This window comes from Sarcophilus harrisii, chromosome 2 (genome assembly GCF_902635505.1).
Source record: "Sarcophilus harrisii chromosome 2, mSarHar1.11, whole genome shotgun sequence".
Lineage (NCBI taxonomy): Eukaryota > Metazoa > Chordata > Mammalia > Dasyuromorphia > Dasyuridae > Sarcophilus > Sarcophilus harrisii.
This window is the reverse complement of record NC_045427.1, coordinates 48,802,406-48,822,531: the sequence shown is the minus strand read 5'-3', so window position 1 is coordinate 48,822,531 and position 20,126 is coordinate 48,802,406. Positions and strand designations below refer to the sequence as shown.

Below are 20,126 nucleotides of genomic sequence, written 5' to 3'. Positions count from 1 at the left end.
GTATTGTCTAATTCATTTTGTCCTGGAAAAAAAGAAGCCATCCCCCAAAACACTGTCAGACAGTGCTTCATAGAATGCTGGAGCCAGAAGATTTGGACTGGGATCTCAGCTGGGCCTCATGCTATCTGTGTGACCGTGATTAAAATATGTCTTTTCTTATTTTTAAAATGAGGAGTTTGGAACAGATGGTCTCTAAGGCCCCTGACAACTGTAAATCCTGTGATTCTGACTGAGAGCAAAGATGTTTGGTTTATTCTTTGTGATTAATGTTGTTTTATGTACAAAGTAGTATGTGAGATAGTCTCAGCCAGGGAGATAAACCACATACTATAGAAGTTGTTCCATGTGGCCCTCATAATAAAAATTGCTGCTCTTTCTTTTTTTTTTTTTTTAATCCATTTATTTCTGTTTTAATAGAGATACTAATGTTGTAGATAGCGTTTTAATTAGTAATTTATCTTCCTTAAGAACATTTCTAAATTAGGATCTGACAAGATGACTAAGGCTCCTTTCAGCCTTTCTACAATCCTAGGTTAACGTAAGTGTACCACTGTAAATATCTCTTTGGTTGTATGTAGATTGTATAAGGTGAACAAAACTGAAGCAAGAATGATTAGAATAAAGGATAATGTCTATTTTTAAGACTGAGGTTGGACTTCACAATTGGAGGAATAACAGAGCTAAAGGTATACAAACAAAAGCTACTTTCATAATATGCTGATATTTTCAAAACAATTCAGTAAAAATGAATGAAAAACTCATACTCTCTTACATTTTCCTTTTTCTGAAGGGTCAGCCCGAACTCAAACTGAATAAGAATGTTTCCAATAGAAGGTTCAGTTTAGTCATTGTGTATAACCAGTCAAATTAGTAGTAATTAATTTCATACAACAAATTTGAAATGCTCTTATGTTTAGGGCTCTCTGCTAGACTCTAGTAATAAAAAAGTGGATTAAACACACAGATGAAGGAGAGAGAGAAAACAATAAGTAACTGATGATAATTATGGTCTAAAGGAGACATTGTGGGGTGGCAAATTTGAAGTCAGAGAGTAATATTTTTGGGGGAAGTAATATCTTTGCCAAGAAAACCCCTGGACTGTATGGCCCATGTGGTTATGAAGAGTTTGGCATGACTGACAGCAATAAGATATTATTGTGCATATTATTTTCTTGGTTCTGTTTATATTCTATATCAATTTATAAGAAATTCCCTGTGTTCCTCAGAAATTCTCATATTCTTTGATTCTTAGAGTGCATTTCATTGCATATATCACAATTTGTAGAAGCATTCCTCTGAGTTGATGGGCACCTGCCTTGTCTCTTGTTATTCCAAAAAGTGCTGTCATAAATATTTTGGTGTAGATGAGTCTTTCTGTCTTTGACCAACTTGGAAGTAGGATAGTGGAATCCATGAGTATGGACAGTTCAGTGACTTTATTTGCTTAATTTCCAGGAAGGTTAGGCCCTATTATATGATTTTTATCTTGATGGTTGTTTTCTGTGAACTGTTTTTAACTATTCCTTAATTCAGTTCAAAGACAGTTTGTGTGTGTCATACCACAGTATTGCTCTTTATTATAATATTGGCTTTGAAATGAAATCCTTCCTCTCAAATAGAGACATCTGGAAATAGAAGCAAACTGTTGTAGGTGATGAAAGATGTGGGGGTTTTAACTGGCTTGATATTTTAGGGGGGGAAGCAAAAAAAATGTTGCAACTAATTTTCCTTTTATTTTCTTCTTTCTGCCTTTCTGGAAAATTAGTAGAGATTTTGGCACACAGATTATAAGCAGCTTAAATAGCTACTATTTATATGGAAAGAAATCATCCAGAAATCCTTTTCCTTGGATACAAAGACTCCATAGTTCTAAAGCTGAAAGTTATCTTAGAACTTGCTATGTTTTGATCTTTTGAAAGAAAAATTAGACATTAACCAAAATTATATATGGTGTATCTTCAGGTAGTTTTCATTTTGAAAAATGGGACTGAAAGAATGGATTAAATCTGTATGTCATATGGGACAACCTTTTTCTTTTTAAAGTAAGACAATTAAGGACAATACAGTATTGACAAATTTTTCTTCTTTCTAATTCACTCTTATCTTTTCTTTAAGCTAATTTTAAATATTTCTGAAATACGGTCCCTACACCTCCTTAAACTTCCTTCAGAGTTTGTATTGATTTTTGAATCAGTAACTTTTAGTAATGCAATAATGATCTATTTGCACTTGCCTGTGTACTTATCTTATGTTATTACTTGGTTTATAATCATTGACATACAGAGTTTCCTATAAATAAAAACATATGGAGGTAATTGAAGAGGTACAGTGGTTTGGGATAGGTTGCAGCAAAGAGCTTCCTAGAAGAAGGGGAGTAAAAGTTGTCATCAAGAAGTCCATGATAATTTTCTTAAAAACAAACAAACAAAAAACAAAGTTGAGAGCAAAGAATGATGTCAGGATTAAGTAAAGAAGATCTTCATCATGTCAAGCAGTCATTGAGGAGGACAGATATAAGAGTCAAAGAAGGAAGGGAAGACCTTCAGTGGATGACGGTCTGCATTATTGTAGAACACATCCACATAGGGAGATCATGGTATTGTCCATTAGATTTTTTTTTTTTTTTTTGAATTTGACTCCTGAAGTTTTTAATTGCATGAGATCAAAGATCAGAAGCCATCCATCTAATCCACTCATGTGGATGAAAAATTCCCTTTCCAGCCCGCCTGACCAGTGAGTAGCATTTTCTGGAAAAGTTCTTGGGACATGAAATGCATAATTTCCAGGGACAGCCCATACTTTGGAAAAGGTTAATATTTTAACAGATTTCCCCCTATATTGAGCAGAAATACATATATTCCTTTCTAAGCTCCATTAATTTCCAAATCCTATCTTCTGAGTCCAAGTAAAAGAAGTCCTTCCTTTAGATACTTTAAAGACAGTTAGGGCCCCTACTTCTGCTCAATGCAATTTCCATAAGCATTTATTTAGGTTCCTTCCTTCACACAAGCTTCATCCTTCACACAACTGTCAAAATGATATTACCAAAAGCACAAATCTGACCAAATTACTTCCTGCTAACTGACCTTTGGGGGCTCTGGATTACTAGGATTGAACACAGATGACTCTGATTAGCATTTAAAGCCCCTGATTACCTGGCTCCAATCTACCTTTTGTGTTTTTAGGATACATTACTCTCCTTCTTGCATTCTGTAGTCCTGTCAAAATGGCCTCCTCATAACTTTGCATAAAGATTATCTCTTTTCCCTTTGATCTATCCTCAGTGCTTGGAATGCACTCTCTCCTCCCTCACCTCTACCTGTTTCCCTTTAGAGTTCAACCATTTCCTAGACCTTTCTAGATCCTGTGTATATGAGAGAGTGAGAGAATGAGTGAGAGAGAGAGGGGGTAGGGGAGGAGAGAAGGAAGAGAGAGGAGAGGGAGAGACAGAAAGAGACCAAGAGGGAGAGAGAAAGAGAATATATGTGTTTATCACATGTTTATAGAGGTGTGTGAAATACTTGGGGCATGCAATAATTTTGATTTGGTTCCACTTTGTGACAGTAGTGGTCATCCATATGTGCTTCTGTATAATACCAGGCTTGTTCAGAAGTCTGATCTTCATTGAATGATACTGAAATTAGCTGATTACCTCATCTTTCGAGAGTTTTGTCAACCTAGTGCTAGCTTTTCTGTCATAGACATATTTCATTGTTTGATTTTATTGTGTTTTTTAATTCTCTGGTTTGTAAGAATGGATATTACTCTATAAATATGCAAAAGTCATATCTGTCAAAGAGTATACTTTAGAGACTGTTAGAAATATTGCTGCACCAGTAAGTGTGGGGAAGGTCAAGTATTAGGCCATTCAAGCCCACATTTGAAAAAAAAAAGATCATTTCTACCAAAATACAAAGAAAAGTGTTATTGAAAGCAAACTTCCTCTCCTTCTCAAGCAAAAACAAAACAAAAACAAAAGCATAATGCCAAGAATGGACAAACTACTACTGTGAAACAGTCTGATTAATTCTCAGAAAAGAAGGATAGCCTTTCAGAAGGATCTGGCAGGCAGGACATTTGAAGCCCTAGGATGTGGATGTGTCAGGCTAGCAGCCAGCGAAAGGGCCCTGCCTTCCCTGAACTGAATGCCATATTGGGCAGTTGTAGCCTTCTCTGGCTCACTACAGATCTCATCAAGGACTGAATGATTTCCCTGCACAGAACTAGGTGCTGCACTGGGATCTGCTGAATCTCTTCTCCGTCCTGCTTCATCCCTGCTTGGTCAATTGACATCATGTATACCCAGTAACCTCCAGTGGCAGCTTATCACCTCTAGAATCAAACATGAAAATCTCTATTTGGAGCCCAAGGCCTTTCATTGCCTGGGCAATCCTCCCTCCTCACCTTTCTAGGCCTCTTACAGTTTACCCCCTCATCCTTTCTTTTTCTTCAATGTTGTCACTTATTTTTGCTTCCAAGTTTCAGCTAAAATTCCACCTTCTACAGGAATCCATTTCCATCCCTCTTTATTCTTCTGTCTTCTCTCTGTTATTTCTGTACATAGCTTTTTTTGTACATATTTAATTTGCTTATTGTCTCCCTGATTAGGGTCATCTGGAGGGTACCATAGTGCACTGAGCATTGGTCTGAAGTCAAGAGAACCTGCGTTCAAATCCAACCTCAGACAATTACTATCTGTGTGACTCTGGGCAAGTCACATTATCCTGTTTGCCTCAGTTTCCTCATCTGTCACATGATCTGGAGAAGGAAATAGTCAACCATTCTTGTATTTTTGCCAAGAAAACCCTACATGGGGTCATGGAGAGCTAGACATGACTAAAATGACTGAACAACAATTCCCCCATTAGATTTTGAGCCTATTAGGGACAGAATTTGCCTTTGCTTTTTTCTTTGGGTCCCCAGTGCTTAGCCTAGAACATCATAGGTACTTGAAAAATGCCTCTTCTCCTTATATTTTTACTCACTGGCTGTATTTTTATGAGTTTTGTCTCCACATTAAGACAAACTGATTCATGATGCGTTCTTAACCATTGTTGTCTATAAATAACTTTATACACTATGGGACATAATGAAGGGAACACTTGGACAAATATTCCTTGATGGTACAGTGAATCTATACTGAAGCATCCTCTCTTTGTCTATATTCTCCCCTACCAGTGCTGTTTTTCTGTCTCTGTTTGTTTTTCTCTGTCTCTCCCTCTTTTCCTCTCTTCTTTTCTTCCTTCACCCTCCTTCCCTCCATCCCTTTTTCCATCTCCTTTCCTCCTTTTGTCCCTTCTTCCTTCCGCCCTCTCTTCCCTCCTCCTGCCACATTTCTTTACAGAAAATAGGTGCTTAATAAATGTTTATTGAATTGAATCATATTAACTGCCCTTATCTGGAAAGTGATGAAACTAACCAAACAAACCTTGAGAAGCTTGCATTCTCATGTAGTAGGTAGAACTGGAATTGGGTCTTGGAGGGAGAGAGAGATTTTTAATAAACCCTGATAGAAAGGTGTGCCTTCCAGGCACATCATCTAGCCTGTGCAAATGCTTAAAGGCAAGAGAGTAGACTCTGAAATGAGGGCAGAGAACAGTTTGGTTAGATATTCAGTGCATAAGAAGGAGTGATGTGAAATATGACTGCATAGTGAACTGGGTGTCAGAATATGGAAGACTTCTTTAAAACCTGGTGAAGGAAAAGCTTTAATTCGATGATGTAGGCAACAGTGGACAGTTGTGATGAAGAAGATTTGCAATCATAGACTTGACCAGTTTTAGATCTCAGGCTATAACCAATGAATTCCTTGTAGTTACAACTGTTGACCTGATCAATGTCTTAGCCTTATATCATAGTAAGCAATTTGGAAATTGAGAAGTTAGGGGGTAGATGGAAGGAATTGTTGGCATGCAACTGGAGAGGATACAGATTCTCATAATAAAAAGTTAGGTTCAGAGTAAGTTTACTTAGGATTTATGTAAATAGTGTACATTAATGTAAGCCAAAGTTCACAAACATTTTTCAACATTGCATATAGTTTGACTTTATGTTGACTTATTGCATATAATAAACAATATTTATTCAGCAATATATAATATTTGCATTATTTAAACAAATCATCTAAACATAGAAAATGTAAACAAATAAAATTGAGTCCGATTCCATCATTTATCATATACAGTGACATGAACAACTTCAATAGCTTTATTTGTTTTGTGTCAAAGTTCCTAAAAGTGTTTTCTTCATCAGGATGACTGACAAAGCTAAATTATTCCTACTTTGATATCAAAGGTAGGAATGTTTGTTAACTAGAGCAAACAAATGTAACCACATCAACTCAAGTGAACAACTAGCTACCACTATCATATCAATGCCAATGTGCTACTTCCTTAATTTCTTATATTTTGGTTCTCAACAAAGAGATATTCTATCCCTATTCTTCTTGTGTGTTTAACAGATTATTCCCCATAACTATAAGCTACTCTTTTATCTGCCTCTTTTATAAGTCTGAGCTAAACTGATAGGTTGTTTACTCTTGTTTACTCTTAAATCCAGTTTTAATATTTTAAGCTCCTTCTCCATCAGATGGAAATCCACTAAATAATTAAGGAAGGGTTAAAATGGCCCAGTTTGGAAATAGAGCTTGTTAAAGCTTCCATGCCATTCAGAATGAGATTGACCAATGGGAGACCCCTGCATTTCCAGGCTCAGTGAGCTAGGAGACCTAGTCCTTTAAAAAAAAAAAATTGACAATTATATTAGTTACCTCATCATTTCTAATTTTATTTGCTTGTGTGTATGCAATCTTTCCTTTTAACTTTTGGCCATTTAAAAACATTTTTTCTGTATATATATATATATATATATATATATATATTTTTTTTTTTTTTTTTTTTTTTTTAGAGGACTACCCTAACGGCACTTGGCTTGGTGATGAGAATAATCCTGAGATGAGGGTTCGATGCGCAATCATTCCTGCTGACATGCTGCACATTAGCACAAATTGTAGAACAGCAGAGAAGATGGCGCTAACGTTACTTGATTATCTTTTCCATCGGGAAGTTCAGGCTGTCTCCAACCTTTCTGGGCAGGGAAAACATGGGAAAAAGCAGCTTGATCCCCTCACCATCTATGGAATTCGTTGTAAGTATGTTTCATGCTTTGTATTTCTGGAGCACTTATAGGGTTTGTAGATTTGCTTCATATTTGTATGCATTTACTTGTTCTCAGAGACTGGTTCCCCACGGTGTTCATTTTTAGAAGTAGCATTTTAGTGGATAGTGTTTTGACATTATAGGTGCAGTTATTAGGTTAGGTGAACTTTTTTTTCCTAATGAAATATATGGCTAATGCCATGCTTTGACCATAGGTGCTTAATATATTAATATGGATTGTTTAAGTTAAAGATGACTCACAGACAATTGAAAGTTCTACCTCTGGATGGTTGACAGAGATGCTTGGGGATAAATAAGAATAGAATTACAAGCAAGTCTTCTTCCTCCTGTTCTACCAAAAGTACAATTTCCACATCTAGAAATGAAGAAAAGCAGAAAGACAGCTCTAAATTGTTACTGACGCTATATATGGGAACAGCTCTGCTTTTCTTTACTTCATCACAGGTTTCAAGCTTCTTTCATCCAAGAATGATGTAGTAGTAAGCATTGTTCACATTTCTATTCAAATAGACCTGTGTAAATGACACAAAAATGGCATATTATTACAAAAAATCGTGAGAGTTGGGACTTTAGGAAAAAACAAGATGAAAGTGGATTGACCCATGGGTTCATTATAAAAATCTGATGTTTTATTTGGATTTTTCATTTATTCATTTTTCCACTGACATTATTTGTTGTGGGCCTATTTCTCTTTCATTATCCTCTGTCCCTCTCTCTTTTCTTTTTCCTCTCTGCTTCCTTCCTCCTTTTCGCCTATTTCACTTTCTGTCTTATTTCTCTCTCTTGAGGCCTCGGTTTCCTCAAAGGAAAAGTGAGCAGTTAGGATTAGATGATCGTCAAAGATTACTCCTAATTTTAAAGAATTATCACTCAGGGTTATTATGAGCATCCAGTGATGTAATATTTATAAAGTACAATATAAATTCTAGCTGTTGTCAAATTTCTAAACATGCCATTCCCCAGAAACAATATTCCTTGAAAGTCATGTACCTGAACTGATATATGAAAAATTTAACCTTCATCAGTAAAGCAAATAGAAATCTGATTAATAAGCATGAATTACCAAGAAAACTTATTATTATCATCTCTTTGTTGCTCCTCAGGGCATTCCGTATAATAATAATAGGCAGAGAAGACATATTCATGTTTATCTGCCTGTCTGTCTGTCTATTGATCTGTGTCTATCTATTTGTCTATCTGGAAATCTTAGAGTAAAAATGACACTCTCTTAGAGGCTCTCTTGTCAGTCTGTGGGATTTCTCCAATGTACTTGCTCATATTCTAACTTGAGTTACACCTTATTCTCCCCTTTATTTCTTTCCTTCCCTACAAGATTTTAAGTCCTTTTCTTGTTGTTTCTCTATGTCTTTTGGATTTTTCATAGTGTCTTGTGTAAGATTAGCTACATGTTAATCAGGCATAATATGCTGCAAAGAATTCATGTAATGATCAATTTGGGTGCTCCTGTTACTCATGCGGATGTAGCTTCTCTCTATGTTGAGACAATATTTTAAGATATTCATCATATGGTGGCTGGCATCCTACCCAAGCTATTGTTTTCACAATAAACACATACCTGAGCTTTCTTCAAAATTTTCTCATCTTGGTCTAGGGTTTGACAGAGTTTGGACTCTTTTAGCGCCACCTTCAGCATTTCAGTAGTTCAGCGAGATATCAATGATCTCATCAGGAAAAAAACCGCTTAACCCACCTCTTTATAGAACTTGATGGATTCATAAGACAGAAAGAGACATAGGTTTTTGGACGTAGACAGTGCAGGAATTTGTTTTGCTTGACTATGCATATTTGTCACAAGAATTTATTTTTTACTTTTTCAGTGGGGAGATATATGAGGGAGAAAAACGAATGCTTATTAATTGAAAATTTTTTTTAAAAAGGAGAGCCAGTTTCATTAGATCATGTAGAAATTTTCATCATTGAATGGCATTTGTTCTACATCAACCACATATTATCCAAGTGTGTACTTAGACTACTGAACATATTTATACAGGCAGTAAAGAATTATAGGTCTCTTTTTCTCCCAAGAACTTTAGCTGATTGATTTCCCTGTTTTAGTACTATCACACTGAATGTAACACATGCCGTAAGTTCAACTTTCTCACACCATCATTTGTCTCAGTGCTAGAGGCTGGGTCAACTTAAAGAAAATATGACTCCAAAACTATTGCATTTACTCATTGTTCTTAGACACACTGGAATGTGAAGAAATTTAGACATATGTCCACACAGAAGGTCACAAGTTTAAAAGAATTGTCATTTCATAATATTTTTAAATGCAGGAATGACTAATTATTTTGGTTTGTATGTTTTACTACCATCTTATACCATTAAGTCTTATGCATCCACTCACAAAGACTTAGTGCATTAGCAAGGAAGAGATATAAATAGAAAAAAAATTCTTAATTTAATTTTTTTTCTTGGGAATAAACTAGGGAGAAAATTTTTCTTGATTTGCAAGAGTGTTTTTATTTGTTAAATGTAAGAAAATCAATGATTGTTGACTTTCTCCCCATATACATATAGTTTAAAGATCTAACTCCTAATTCCATTTATTTGATCTTCTGACCCCATTCTTTTTACAAAAAAAAGGAGGTAGTGGTGTAGATAAGTCTATATTCCATTAAAGATAGTTTTATTGATTTTTCTCTTTTCCTTTAAAACAAAACAAAACATGGCAGTTACTGCTCAGAATACCCTGTATATCATTCCGTCCTGGAACCCTCCTATGTAATAAGAAAAAACAGTTTAGCAAAACCAACCAATAAAATGAAGATGTGAAAGCATAAACAGAACAAAGTATATGTCCTTTAGGTCCAGGATGCTTAATTGCAATTAATTTATGTAAATTCATTAGTTCATTATCAGTCTTACAACTTGATGATGGACCATCACAATTGTATATCACAATTCAACCATTTTCCTGTTAGTGGCCACCACTTATATTACATTTATCATATAGATAGCTTGCTTATTTGTTGTCTTCTCCATTAGACTATAAGGTTCTTCTTTTAAAATTTTTTTAAAAGTATTTTTAAGTAGTATTTTATTTTTCCAAATACATGCAAAAACAGTTATCAGCCATTCATTTCTGCAAAAGCTTGTGTTCCAATTTTTTCTCTCTCCCTCTCTCTTTCTTCCCTCCCTGAGATAGCAGTCAATATGATACAGATTAAACATGTGCAATTCTTCTAAACATATTTCCATATATATTCATCATATTGTGCAAGAAAAATCAGATCATAAAGGAAAACACATGAGAAAAACACATGCTTACAAGCAACCAACCAACCAAAACAAACAAAAAAAGTGAAAATACTATGCTTTGATCCACATTGAGTCTCCATAGTTCTCTCTCTGGAGAGAACTTTCCATCACAAGTCTGTTGGAATTGCCTTGAATCACTTCATGGCATTGAAAAAAGCCATAGATTGTAAACTTGATAAAAGCAGATACTGCCTTTTATCCTTCTTTGTAATCCTCAATACTTAGCCCAGTGCCTGGCATATAGTAGGTCCTTATTAAATATTTACTTACTGATTGTTTTATGGGGCAGTTAGGTAGCACAGTGGATAGCGTGCTGGGCCGGAATAAGAAAGATTCCTTTTTGTGAATTCAAATCACTTATTTGTTAGGTTATCATGGACTTGGCTCAGTTTCCTTATCTGTAACATGAGCTGGAGAAGGAAATATTAAACTACTCTAGTGTGCCAAGAAAACACCCAGTGGAATCGTAAAGAGTCAGACATGACTGAAAAACGACTGAACAAAATTGTCCTAATTGTTGGTATTTTTTTATGTCACTAAGTACATGAATTAATTCAGATAGCATCATAATTTATAGTGTATTGGTTGGCATAGGCCAGCCATTCACGTGTCATTCATAGAACTCAACTAGGTCAGGCCTTAGTTGACTTATCATTGTTGCTATAGGAGGGGGAAAGTTTTTATGTGGTTATTGTGGAGGCTGGTAGTTTGTAGAGGAGAGACTACATAGCAAAGATGATATACTCTAATAACAGCGACTGCATTTCTATGCACTTCCTCATCACAGTTGATCTGTATATCAATCTTGGTTGATAAAAGGGCAAATAATAATATTCCTAAAAAAAACCTCAACCTAATTGAGAAGGTAAAATTCAGTAGGGTTGAGCATCTTGCCTTAGAGTGTATTTATAAGTAGGACATGGAGCCAGGAGAGGAGCACAAGAACAGATTTCTCTCCATGCTCCTTCACTAGGTGTCTTATTAGATCATCTCCCTGTATATTAACTGGAGATACACAAAGAATGAGGACTCAGTGCAGTCAGAACTTTTTTGTGTGAATGGAGTTTGTCTCAGACTTAATTGCAATTCTCTAATGAGTCTATGTTAAACGCAGAGTAACTGCTGTTCTTTCATTCCATTCAGTTGACAAGCTATTTACTCATTGTGTAGAAGACAGGCATTGGGGAATACAAGGACAGAATAAAATGCTGTAACTGAAGCTGTGAATGGTAAAGAAGTTTGCTATTTAACATAAGATCTATCCTGGGGCATCAAGTTCAGCTACCCTCATTTACTGGTTGTCATTTGCTTGTAGTTGGTTAGTACCATAACAGCTTTTTGGTGAGCACAATGGAGATGTCTTTTGATCTTTCTTTCTGCCCTTTTCCTTAATCTTACTTCAGTCTTTGCACACAAATAATTAATTTATACATTATTTTTTTTTGCTAGGAAGGCCAGCATTGTTATATATTATATGATGCCTGAAACCCCTACATTTTTTTTTTTGCAAGAGCCACAATGTACTGACTAATTAAGTTACATCATTAAATTTCTAAATATTACTTATATAATAATGTGCTTACTGCTACTCAGTGTTTATTGTGGATTGATTAGAACATTAATAGTGTGGTTAAAAAAAAAAGGGTCTTAAAGGGATGCTGGTGTTGGTCCAGTCATTATACCCAAAAGAGAAATTGTTGGGTCCCAAAATGTATCCAATCACCACCTAGCTGTGCTGACAAGGTGTGCACTTTATTTGGTTTGAAGAAGGGCCACTGAATGAGTGTTTCTGACTCTCTGTACTTTTAGAAAATAGCTCAAGAGCTCATGTTTTTGTGGTAGTTGATAAATCACATTATTTTATTATGAACAATACAGTTTTTGTATGCTGAATAATTTTTCAAAGTCCCAAACAAAGTGATGTAAACGTTATTACTAAACCAAGTAGTAAAGTGGCATACTTTCTTTTGAAAAAGGAGAAATTGCTGCATGTGATTGTAGTGTTCCTTAGTGTGGATAGCTTACAAGTGAATGTGACTTTGCCATATGAAGGAGTAAAGAGTGTTGGTAAGGAGTGTATGAGGCGTCTTGGCATGAAACCTATAATAGCCATTTGAAAGAAGCAATCAAAATCCTTTCAGAACCTCAAATAGAGAAGGCATATGAAATTTTCTCAATAGATGAATTCTTGACTCAAGCCATGTCAATTTGCTGTTTAACATATGCATAATTAACATATGCATAATGAAGAATGAAGAAGTACATCATTTTTTTTGAAAAAATATCAGACATCTAATAGTTATGCTGATAAACATGGAATAGTCTTAGGAATACTTTCAATTCATGCTTAAAAAACAAAACAAAAAAAAACCCCAAACCCCAGCAAATTATCCAATTTTTATAGTTTAAAAAGAAAAAGTAAAAGAACTCTTAATGGTTGGCCATTGGTTACTCAAGCCAGAGAAGTTCAGAGCAAGAAGTTAAATTTGGCTTATTTGCGACTTAGAACAGCATGATCTTCTATAATTAAATTGTGGCTCCTTGTAGCACATAAAATAAATCCCATGTTTGCCCAGTTTGTATGTTTACTAGTTTTTACAGAAGAAATAATAATACAAAGAATGACTGTTCTTCTGCTTGGCAGTATTTATCTGTTTTTCAGACAAGTCCAAATTTTAAGGAGAATAACAGATTTTTGGTGAATTCACTGGGTTGTACATTCTTGAAATTTTTTAGTACTAGAAAAGATACACTGCTTCACATGAAAGCATGCCATGTCTGCTTAGGCACATGGTGTAACCAAAATCAGAGTTCCCATTGAGACTTTGAAAAAATACTCTATTTAGAATTATGGCACCCAACTGCTTTTAATGTCTTTAGTGGTGAATAATCTGCTTTTATTTGGTTGAAATAGTAGTATTTTAGTCATATGGAACACAGTTTCAAACAGATAATAAAACAGGAATAGCTTTACCTTTATATAGTAATGGGAAGGCTTCCATAGTATTACATTCACCATAGCTTTTGAGAAGTTAGTAGGTAGTAATATGATGTTATTCACATTTCACAAATGAATCAGTATGTCTCATCTTGGGACTTGCCCATGGATCATTGAACCCAAATCTTTTGTCTCTGAGTGGTGGGGAGTAATGGGAGAGAACGGAGGGAATGGGAGAGAGGAGAATAGAGGAAGGAGAAAAAGAATTTGAGTGGAAAGAGTACTGACTTTGCATGTAAGTACTGACTTTGCATGTAGAGAACCTTGGTTTGCAGTATCTTAGTTGTTTCTCCATGAGAACTCCCTCTAAGCTCTTATCTGTCTCTGAATCTCATGAAAAGTACAGCTTTCATTATTTCATTTTGGGTTGAAGTTAGAAAAGAGTGAATAAAGAATAAGTCAAGAGGCAAAATAAGTATAAAATCATTTTTGCATAATTTTAATGATATTTTGAATGTGACAGGCAAATAACATCTTTACGTTGGTTTTCATAGTCCTCTTTCAAAAACATATCTTTTTGTTGGTATTCTTGAGTGCCTCCCTCATATCAACATTCCCATTCATGTTACTGAGCCAGTTCTTTTGGCATGAAAAGGTTATTGCTGGTCACTGTGACATGAGCAAGCCTGTTCTTCTTGTACTTCCTCATTTGGGGTTTTTATCTTATATTGCTTTCAGACTGATCAAATGCTATGGAAAGAATAAAATTGTATAGATAGCTTTACTAAGGAGCAAAAAAGCCTCCAAACCCAAAACCCCTCAAACCTAAAGACTCAGTGACAGTTCTTTTATCTCATAAACTCTGCTTCCACCTGCAGAATGAAAATTATCCTTTCACTTACCACTTCTACTATTTTTTTCCTTAATAATATTTTATTTTTCCAAGTGTAAAATTTTCAATATTCATTTTTGTTTTTTACTTTTATTTTGTTTTTGTTTTTTTAATTTTGATAATAGCCTTTTCTTTTTAAAATACATGCAAAGGTAGTTTTCAGTATTCACCTTTGTAAAGCCTTATGTTCCAAATCTTTCTCTCTCCTTCTTCCCACGCTGTCTCATAGATTATAAGCAATCTAATATAGGTTAAATATGTGCAGTTTTTCTATAGATGTTTCCATATTTGTCATGGCTGTGGAAGAAAAATCAGATCAAAAGGTGAACGGAAAAAAAAAACTAAGCAAACAAACAACAAAACAACAAAAAAAAAAAAAGCTGAGCATTACTATGCTTTGATCCAAATTTTGTCTCCATAGTTCTTTCTGGATGCAGATAACTCTTTTCATCATAAGTCTATTGGAATTGCCTTGAATTACCTCATTGAAAAGAACCAAGTCCATCACAGCAACATTCGTTTTTTTGTAAGGCTTTGTGTTCCAAATTTTTCTTTATCATTCCCTTACCTCCCCCCAAGACAGCAAACAATATGAAAAAGTCTAACTATGTGCAATCTTTTAAAATATATTTTCATATTTGTCATGTTGTACAAGAAGAATTAGACCAAAAGGGACAAAACCATGAGAAAGGAAATGCAAATAATTACTGAGAAGAGCCAAGTCCATCACAGTTGATCATCACATAATCTTGTTACCGTGTACAATATTCTCTTGGTTCTGCTTACTTCACTCAGCATTAGTTCATTTAAGTCTTTCCAGGCTTTTCTGAAATCAGCTGCTCATCATTTCTAATAAAACAATAATATTCCATTACCTGCATATACCATAACTAATCCAGTAATTCCCCAACTATGGGCATCCACTCAATGTTCAGTTCCTTGCCACTACAAAAAGTTAAGCTCTACCATTGACTTTGCTGTGATCCTTGAACACCTCATGAAATTGGCTCATATAAGAGTTCTTTCTCTTTCTCTTTTCTGTTGAGATGAAGTGGGTGACCAGAATATGAAGAAAGTCATTTTTTCCTGTCAGTTCCTAGTCTACAATCTCTCTCTCTCTAGTCTTAGGAAGGTCTATGCAATCTTTTTGAATGCTTAGACATTTTGTATATTTTAAGTATTTTAACAACTTGTTATAAACATTGCTGTTTCCTATGCCTACTTATAGACCATGTTCTCCTTCATTTGATTATAATATTTTAGAAATTCTGCCATGTCAAACAGATTTAGGTAGATATTTCCTCTATTTGTTAAAATAGTTGACAATTGTCTCAGTCACCACCATTCATTCAGTTTAAATTAAATTTATGTTTTTTGATTGACAAGACTTTTTCATCCTCTTACCTACCCTGACCCTCAAGGAAGAACAAAAACCTTTGTAACAAATAGGTGTGGTCAGTCCAAACAAAATGTCTTTATCTGAAGGTGAGTAGTCATTCACTTTTCTTTCAAGAGGTGGCAGTATTCTTTGTCATCAGTTCTTTTTTTTATCATGTTGATATTATAGTATAAATTGTTCTGGTTATTTTTACTCTGTATCACATATCAGCTTTTTCCAGGTTTCTCTGAAAATGTCTTATTTCTTCACTTCTTATGTCATAGTAGTGTTGTATTACATTTGTCTACCATAATTTATTTGTTCAGCTGCTCTCAACTAATGGGGATCCTCTTAATTTTTACTTCTTTACCACTACAAAAAGAGCTGCTATAAATATTTTTTTTTTGTATAATTAAGACCTTTTGCTCTTTCATGATCTAATTTTTGGAGGGTGTCTAAATCCTTGTAGTGATAATATAGAGGGTATACACAGTTTAGTATTTTGGGGGAACATTTTTCAATTGCTTTTCAAAATGGCTTTACCAATTCAGACCTCCTTGAGTAATACACTGATGGATGTGCCTGTTTTTATGCAGCTCCTCCATCATTTATCATTCTCCTTTTGTATCATCTTTGCTAAATAAACCTCTTAGTTACTACAATTTGAATTTCTTTTCTTATTAATTATTTAGAACATTTTTTTTTTCTCTTATGGCTATAGACAGCCTGGAATTCTTCCCTTGAATGGTGCCTGTTCATATTCTTTGACTTTTTATGAGTTCTTAAATGATTCTCTTCTTTTAAATTTGTGACTTAGAAATGATACCATTATCAGAGAAATTTGACGCAAAGATCTTCTTCCAATCTGCTCCCCAAATAATGGTTTCTCTTTTTAATTTACCTGCATTAGATTTACTTGTACAAAAAATTTAAGTTTTGTATATAATTACATTGTTCATTTTGACTCCTGTTTGATCATGAACTCCGTAGATCTGAAAATAGAATTTTCTTTTTGTCCCCATAATTTGTTTATGAGATGACCTTATATCCATTTAGAGCTTATCTTACAGTATATCAAATATTAGTCAAAGCTTAAATCTTTCTAAAAAATTATCTAGTTTTTCTAGTAGTTTTTGTCAAGTAATGAATCTTGACTCTGTTGGCTAGGATCTCCTCAGTTGTTTATATAGCTTAAAAACCTATGGAAGTGAGAAATTAGAGTTACTCAAATAGTGTATGATACAGATAGCTAGAGCTTACTTATTGCATTATGAAGATGTTTTGGGTTCAGCAAAGTTTTTTTCCTCCTCTTCCTTTTCTGGAAAAAAAATACCCAACATAATGTGCATTTAGTTGAAACTATTTTGGAACATAACAGCAGACAGAATTTGTATCAAATTTCCAAATGAAACAATATTAGTTTAAAAAAAGCAGGAGCACATATGCACAAAAAGAAACCATTTGCTATATTGAACAAACTATACCATAAAAGACAGAATTTGTCTTTTGAGAGATCAGCTTTTATATTGGTTACTTGCGGAAGCAGCACAATTGGAGCAACTAACCAAGAGCATTTAAGGTTAGTCTATGTCTTAAATAATCTAGAATTTTTTTTAAAAGAAAATTTTAATTTCCACAGGGAAACATGATCTGAAAACTTTACCAGGATGGTTCTTTTGCTTATATAATTGAAGATACTGACTTTACTCTTCTAACTTTTTTTATAATGACACATGTAAGCCTGTTAGAAATATAATGAAAATGTGTTGTAAAATAAGTAACTAGGTTTAAAAAAAAATTTACAATATACCATGGAGAAAGTAGATTCATTTCAAAGAAAAATGCCATTTCAGCCACTTGCCAATTTGGGGAATTAGTTTAATTTTCAAAACAGTTAAACAGATAAATTTTTTTCACTGTGTATTGTTCAGACATTTCTCCTATAGTCCCTAGGACTTTTTTTTTTAATCCATAGTGATAGATAGCAAAACAGTGTATGTCACTGGTGTCAAACTCAAATAGAAACAGATCCCTCTGTGCCACACTGACTTCGAAAACCTCAAATTAATATTATCTTTATTGTATTGTATTTGTATTTATTTTTGTTAAACATTTCCCAGGTATACTTTAATCTGTTTTGGGCCCATTTCTGAGTTTTGCCGAGTAACCTGGCCTAAGTTTGACCTCTTTCTTCACTACAATGCAAAAGCAGCTAGTGATAACATCTGTATTTTCTTCTCATGTCAGTATTTGTCTTGGCTAATCCTTAACCTTGGGAACCTCATCCCTCAGAGCTCCTGAATTTATTCGTTATCACTTGCTGCCATCATCTTCTATCTGTGGGACTTCTTTTTCCTTTCTAATTTATTGAAGCAGATTTCATTGTTGAATTTGTAGATGGGGGACTGGTTTGGAATTTTTAAGATCGGGGTGGCTTTGCTCAGTGCAGAAACTGGGGTCAAACTGATTAATCTTCCTGTGCTTAGTTTACACATCCCTGTTTACTCACATCCATGGTTTCGTGGTGTCAGTGACCTGAGGGCCACCTCTGCTTTTTATTTTTCAAAACATATGCATGGACAATTCTTCAACATTATGCCTTGCAAAATCCTGTGTTCCAATTTTCGCCTCCTTCCCCCACACTCTCCCTTAGATGGCAACTAGTCCATTACATGTTAAACATGATAGATAAATATGTTAAATCCAGTATATGCATACATATATAATTATCATGCCACACAAGAAAAAAAATAAGAGAAGCACAATAAAATGCAACAAATAATAACAAAACGATAATGGTTCCTGGCTTACGGGCAGTGCTAATTATACAATTGTGTGCTTCCAGAATTTTTTAAGTCATGATTTTTAAAAATGCAATAAAATATGGAGAGTAGTTCATTCTACTCAAACCTGTTTAACTCTAGCTACAGTTGAGTTCAGTGCCTTGAGTTAGTCCAAGAAGCACAGCACATAAGATGTTGCCCTCCAGCAGTCTATAGTTTTACTTGGAATCATAAGGTATGCAAATATGGAAAGTTTAATAGCAATATGAAGTAACATGATTCATTTGTGAATGAGTGATTCACAGGTTTTAGGTTCAAAGGAGGGTTCAGAGGAGGAAGATGTCAGGAAGGAGGGAAAAGGATCTGAGTTGACTTTTGAAGGATGAGGAAGATTTGAAAAGGCAGAGGAACATGGGTATAGGGGAAAATATTCCAAGGAAAGAGTCTACAGAATGAACAATTCTACAGAGGTAGGAAAATAAAAAGCATGACTTGGGGAGTAGCTTGGGCATTTTAAAAAAATTAAATAATCTCTCTAGATTTTGGGAACACTATTTTCACCTGACTTTTTTCCTACTTATCTGGTTGTCTATTCTCTGTTTTCTTGGCTGGATCCTTCCCCAGATCATGCCATTTAGGGTAACATCCTAAGTTCTCTTCTCCTCTCTGTGTATAATTTCATTTGGGGATCTCATCAGCTCTCGTAACATACACAGACATTGACTCCTGAAGGAAAGTGACACACTTATATTGAAGCCCATGCTTTGAGCTGGTTTCCTAAATGAAAACAGACACAATCATTTGCATCCCAGATACTGATGTTCTCCTTTTTGCAATGAGGTGTGTGGACACAGAACAAAGTTGAAATGATATTGTCTTTGGCCTTATTAGCCATGTGCTTTAAAAGGCTGAGCAAACCAGCCTTTGTATCTTCTCTTACTTGAAACTAGACAGATAGGCTCCAAGCAAGGAGGAAGGAAAGAGGTTATTGTCATAAGATAAAGGAATATTATTCTTATTTTTTGCTTAGGAGAAGTGGAAAAAAAAAGGGAAAGAGAGGATAAAGTGGCTTTCCTTTTACAATTTTGGAATAGGTAGAGCTGAGTATTTATTTTTCTCTCGAATAAATGAATTACCACTGGAGAAAAGTGACTAACTTGGCTTTGAGGCTGGGAAAATATGGATATGGGTAATTGTCACATGGAATATTAGTTGAGTAGCACTGGGTTTTTGCTTCTATGTTTTTTTGGATATAAAATATTGTAATTTATTCTAGGCAGTATTCTCCTGTTTATTTCATTTTCTTTCCTGGACTAGTGACATATCAAGACACTAAAGTGTCTTGGCAGTGGGTTTCATGTTTCTCTTCCCCCTTGAATTTAAGATGACAGTAGTAGTGAATTTGTTTTTAATTTCTTTATGAAAAACAAACTGTGTGATTCTTCTCCCTATATCTCAACCCAATAACAGGCTTTGTTACAAGTGGTATAATTTGAGAAACTATCTGAATTTTGCAATATTACAAGTTACTGGGAGTTGAACCGTGCTTATAGAAAATGTTGCGATGGCAAAGAATGTGAAAGACAATCATTTCCAGCTCTTGTCTAAAGACTTGCCAAAGGAGTAAGAAGGAACAGAAGAGCAGTTCACAAGATTCCAGAGCTGAAAGGGG

General features: G+C 34.7%; 1 protein-coding gene across 10 annotated transcripts in view; it reads left to right on the top strand.

The window, feature by feature from the left end:
• Window positions 1-20,126, top strand: part of BANP (BTG3 associated nuclear protein) — a 232,420-nt gene that overhangs the window by 81,238 nt on the left and 131,056 nt on the right. For 9 of the 10 annotated variants that reach the window (XM_023495102.2, XM_023495103.2, XM_023495098.2 and 6 more), the window contains one exon: window positions 6,907-7,146. The exons of the other annotated variant lie outside the window; for it this stretch is intronic. In XM_023495102.2, coding sequence (XP_023350870.1) covers window positions 6,907-7,146 — 240 coding nt within the window. The remainder of the gene's footprint in view (window positions 1-6,906; window positions 7,147-20,126) is intronic. 10 annotated transcript variants of the gene reach the window in all.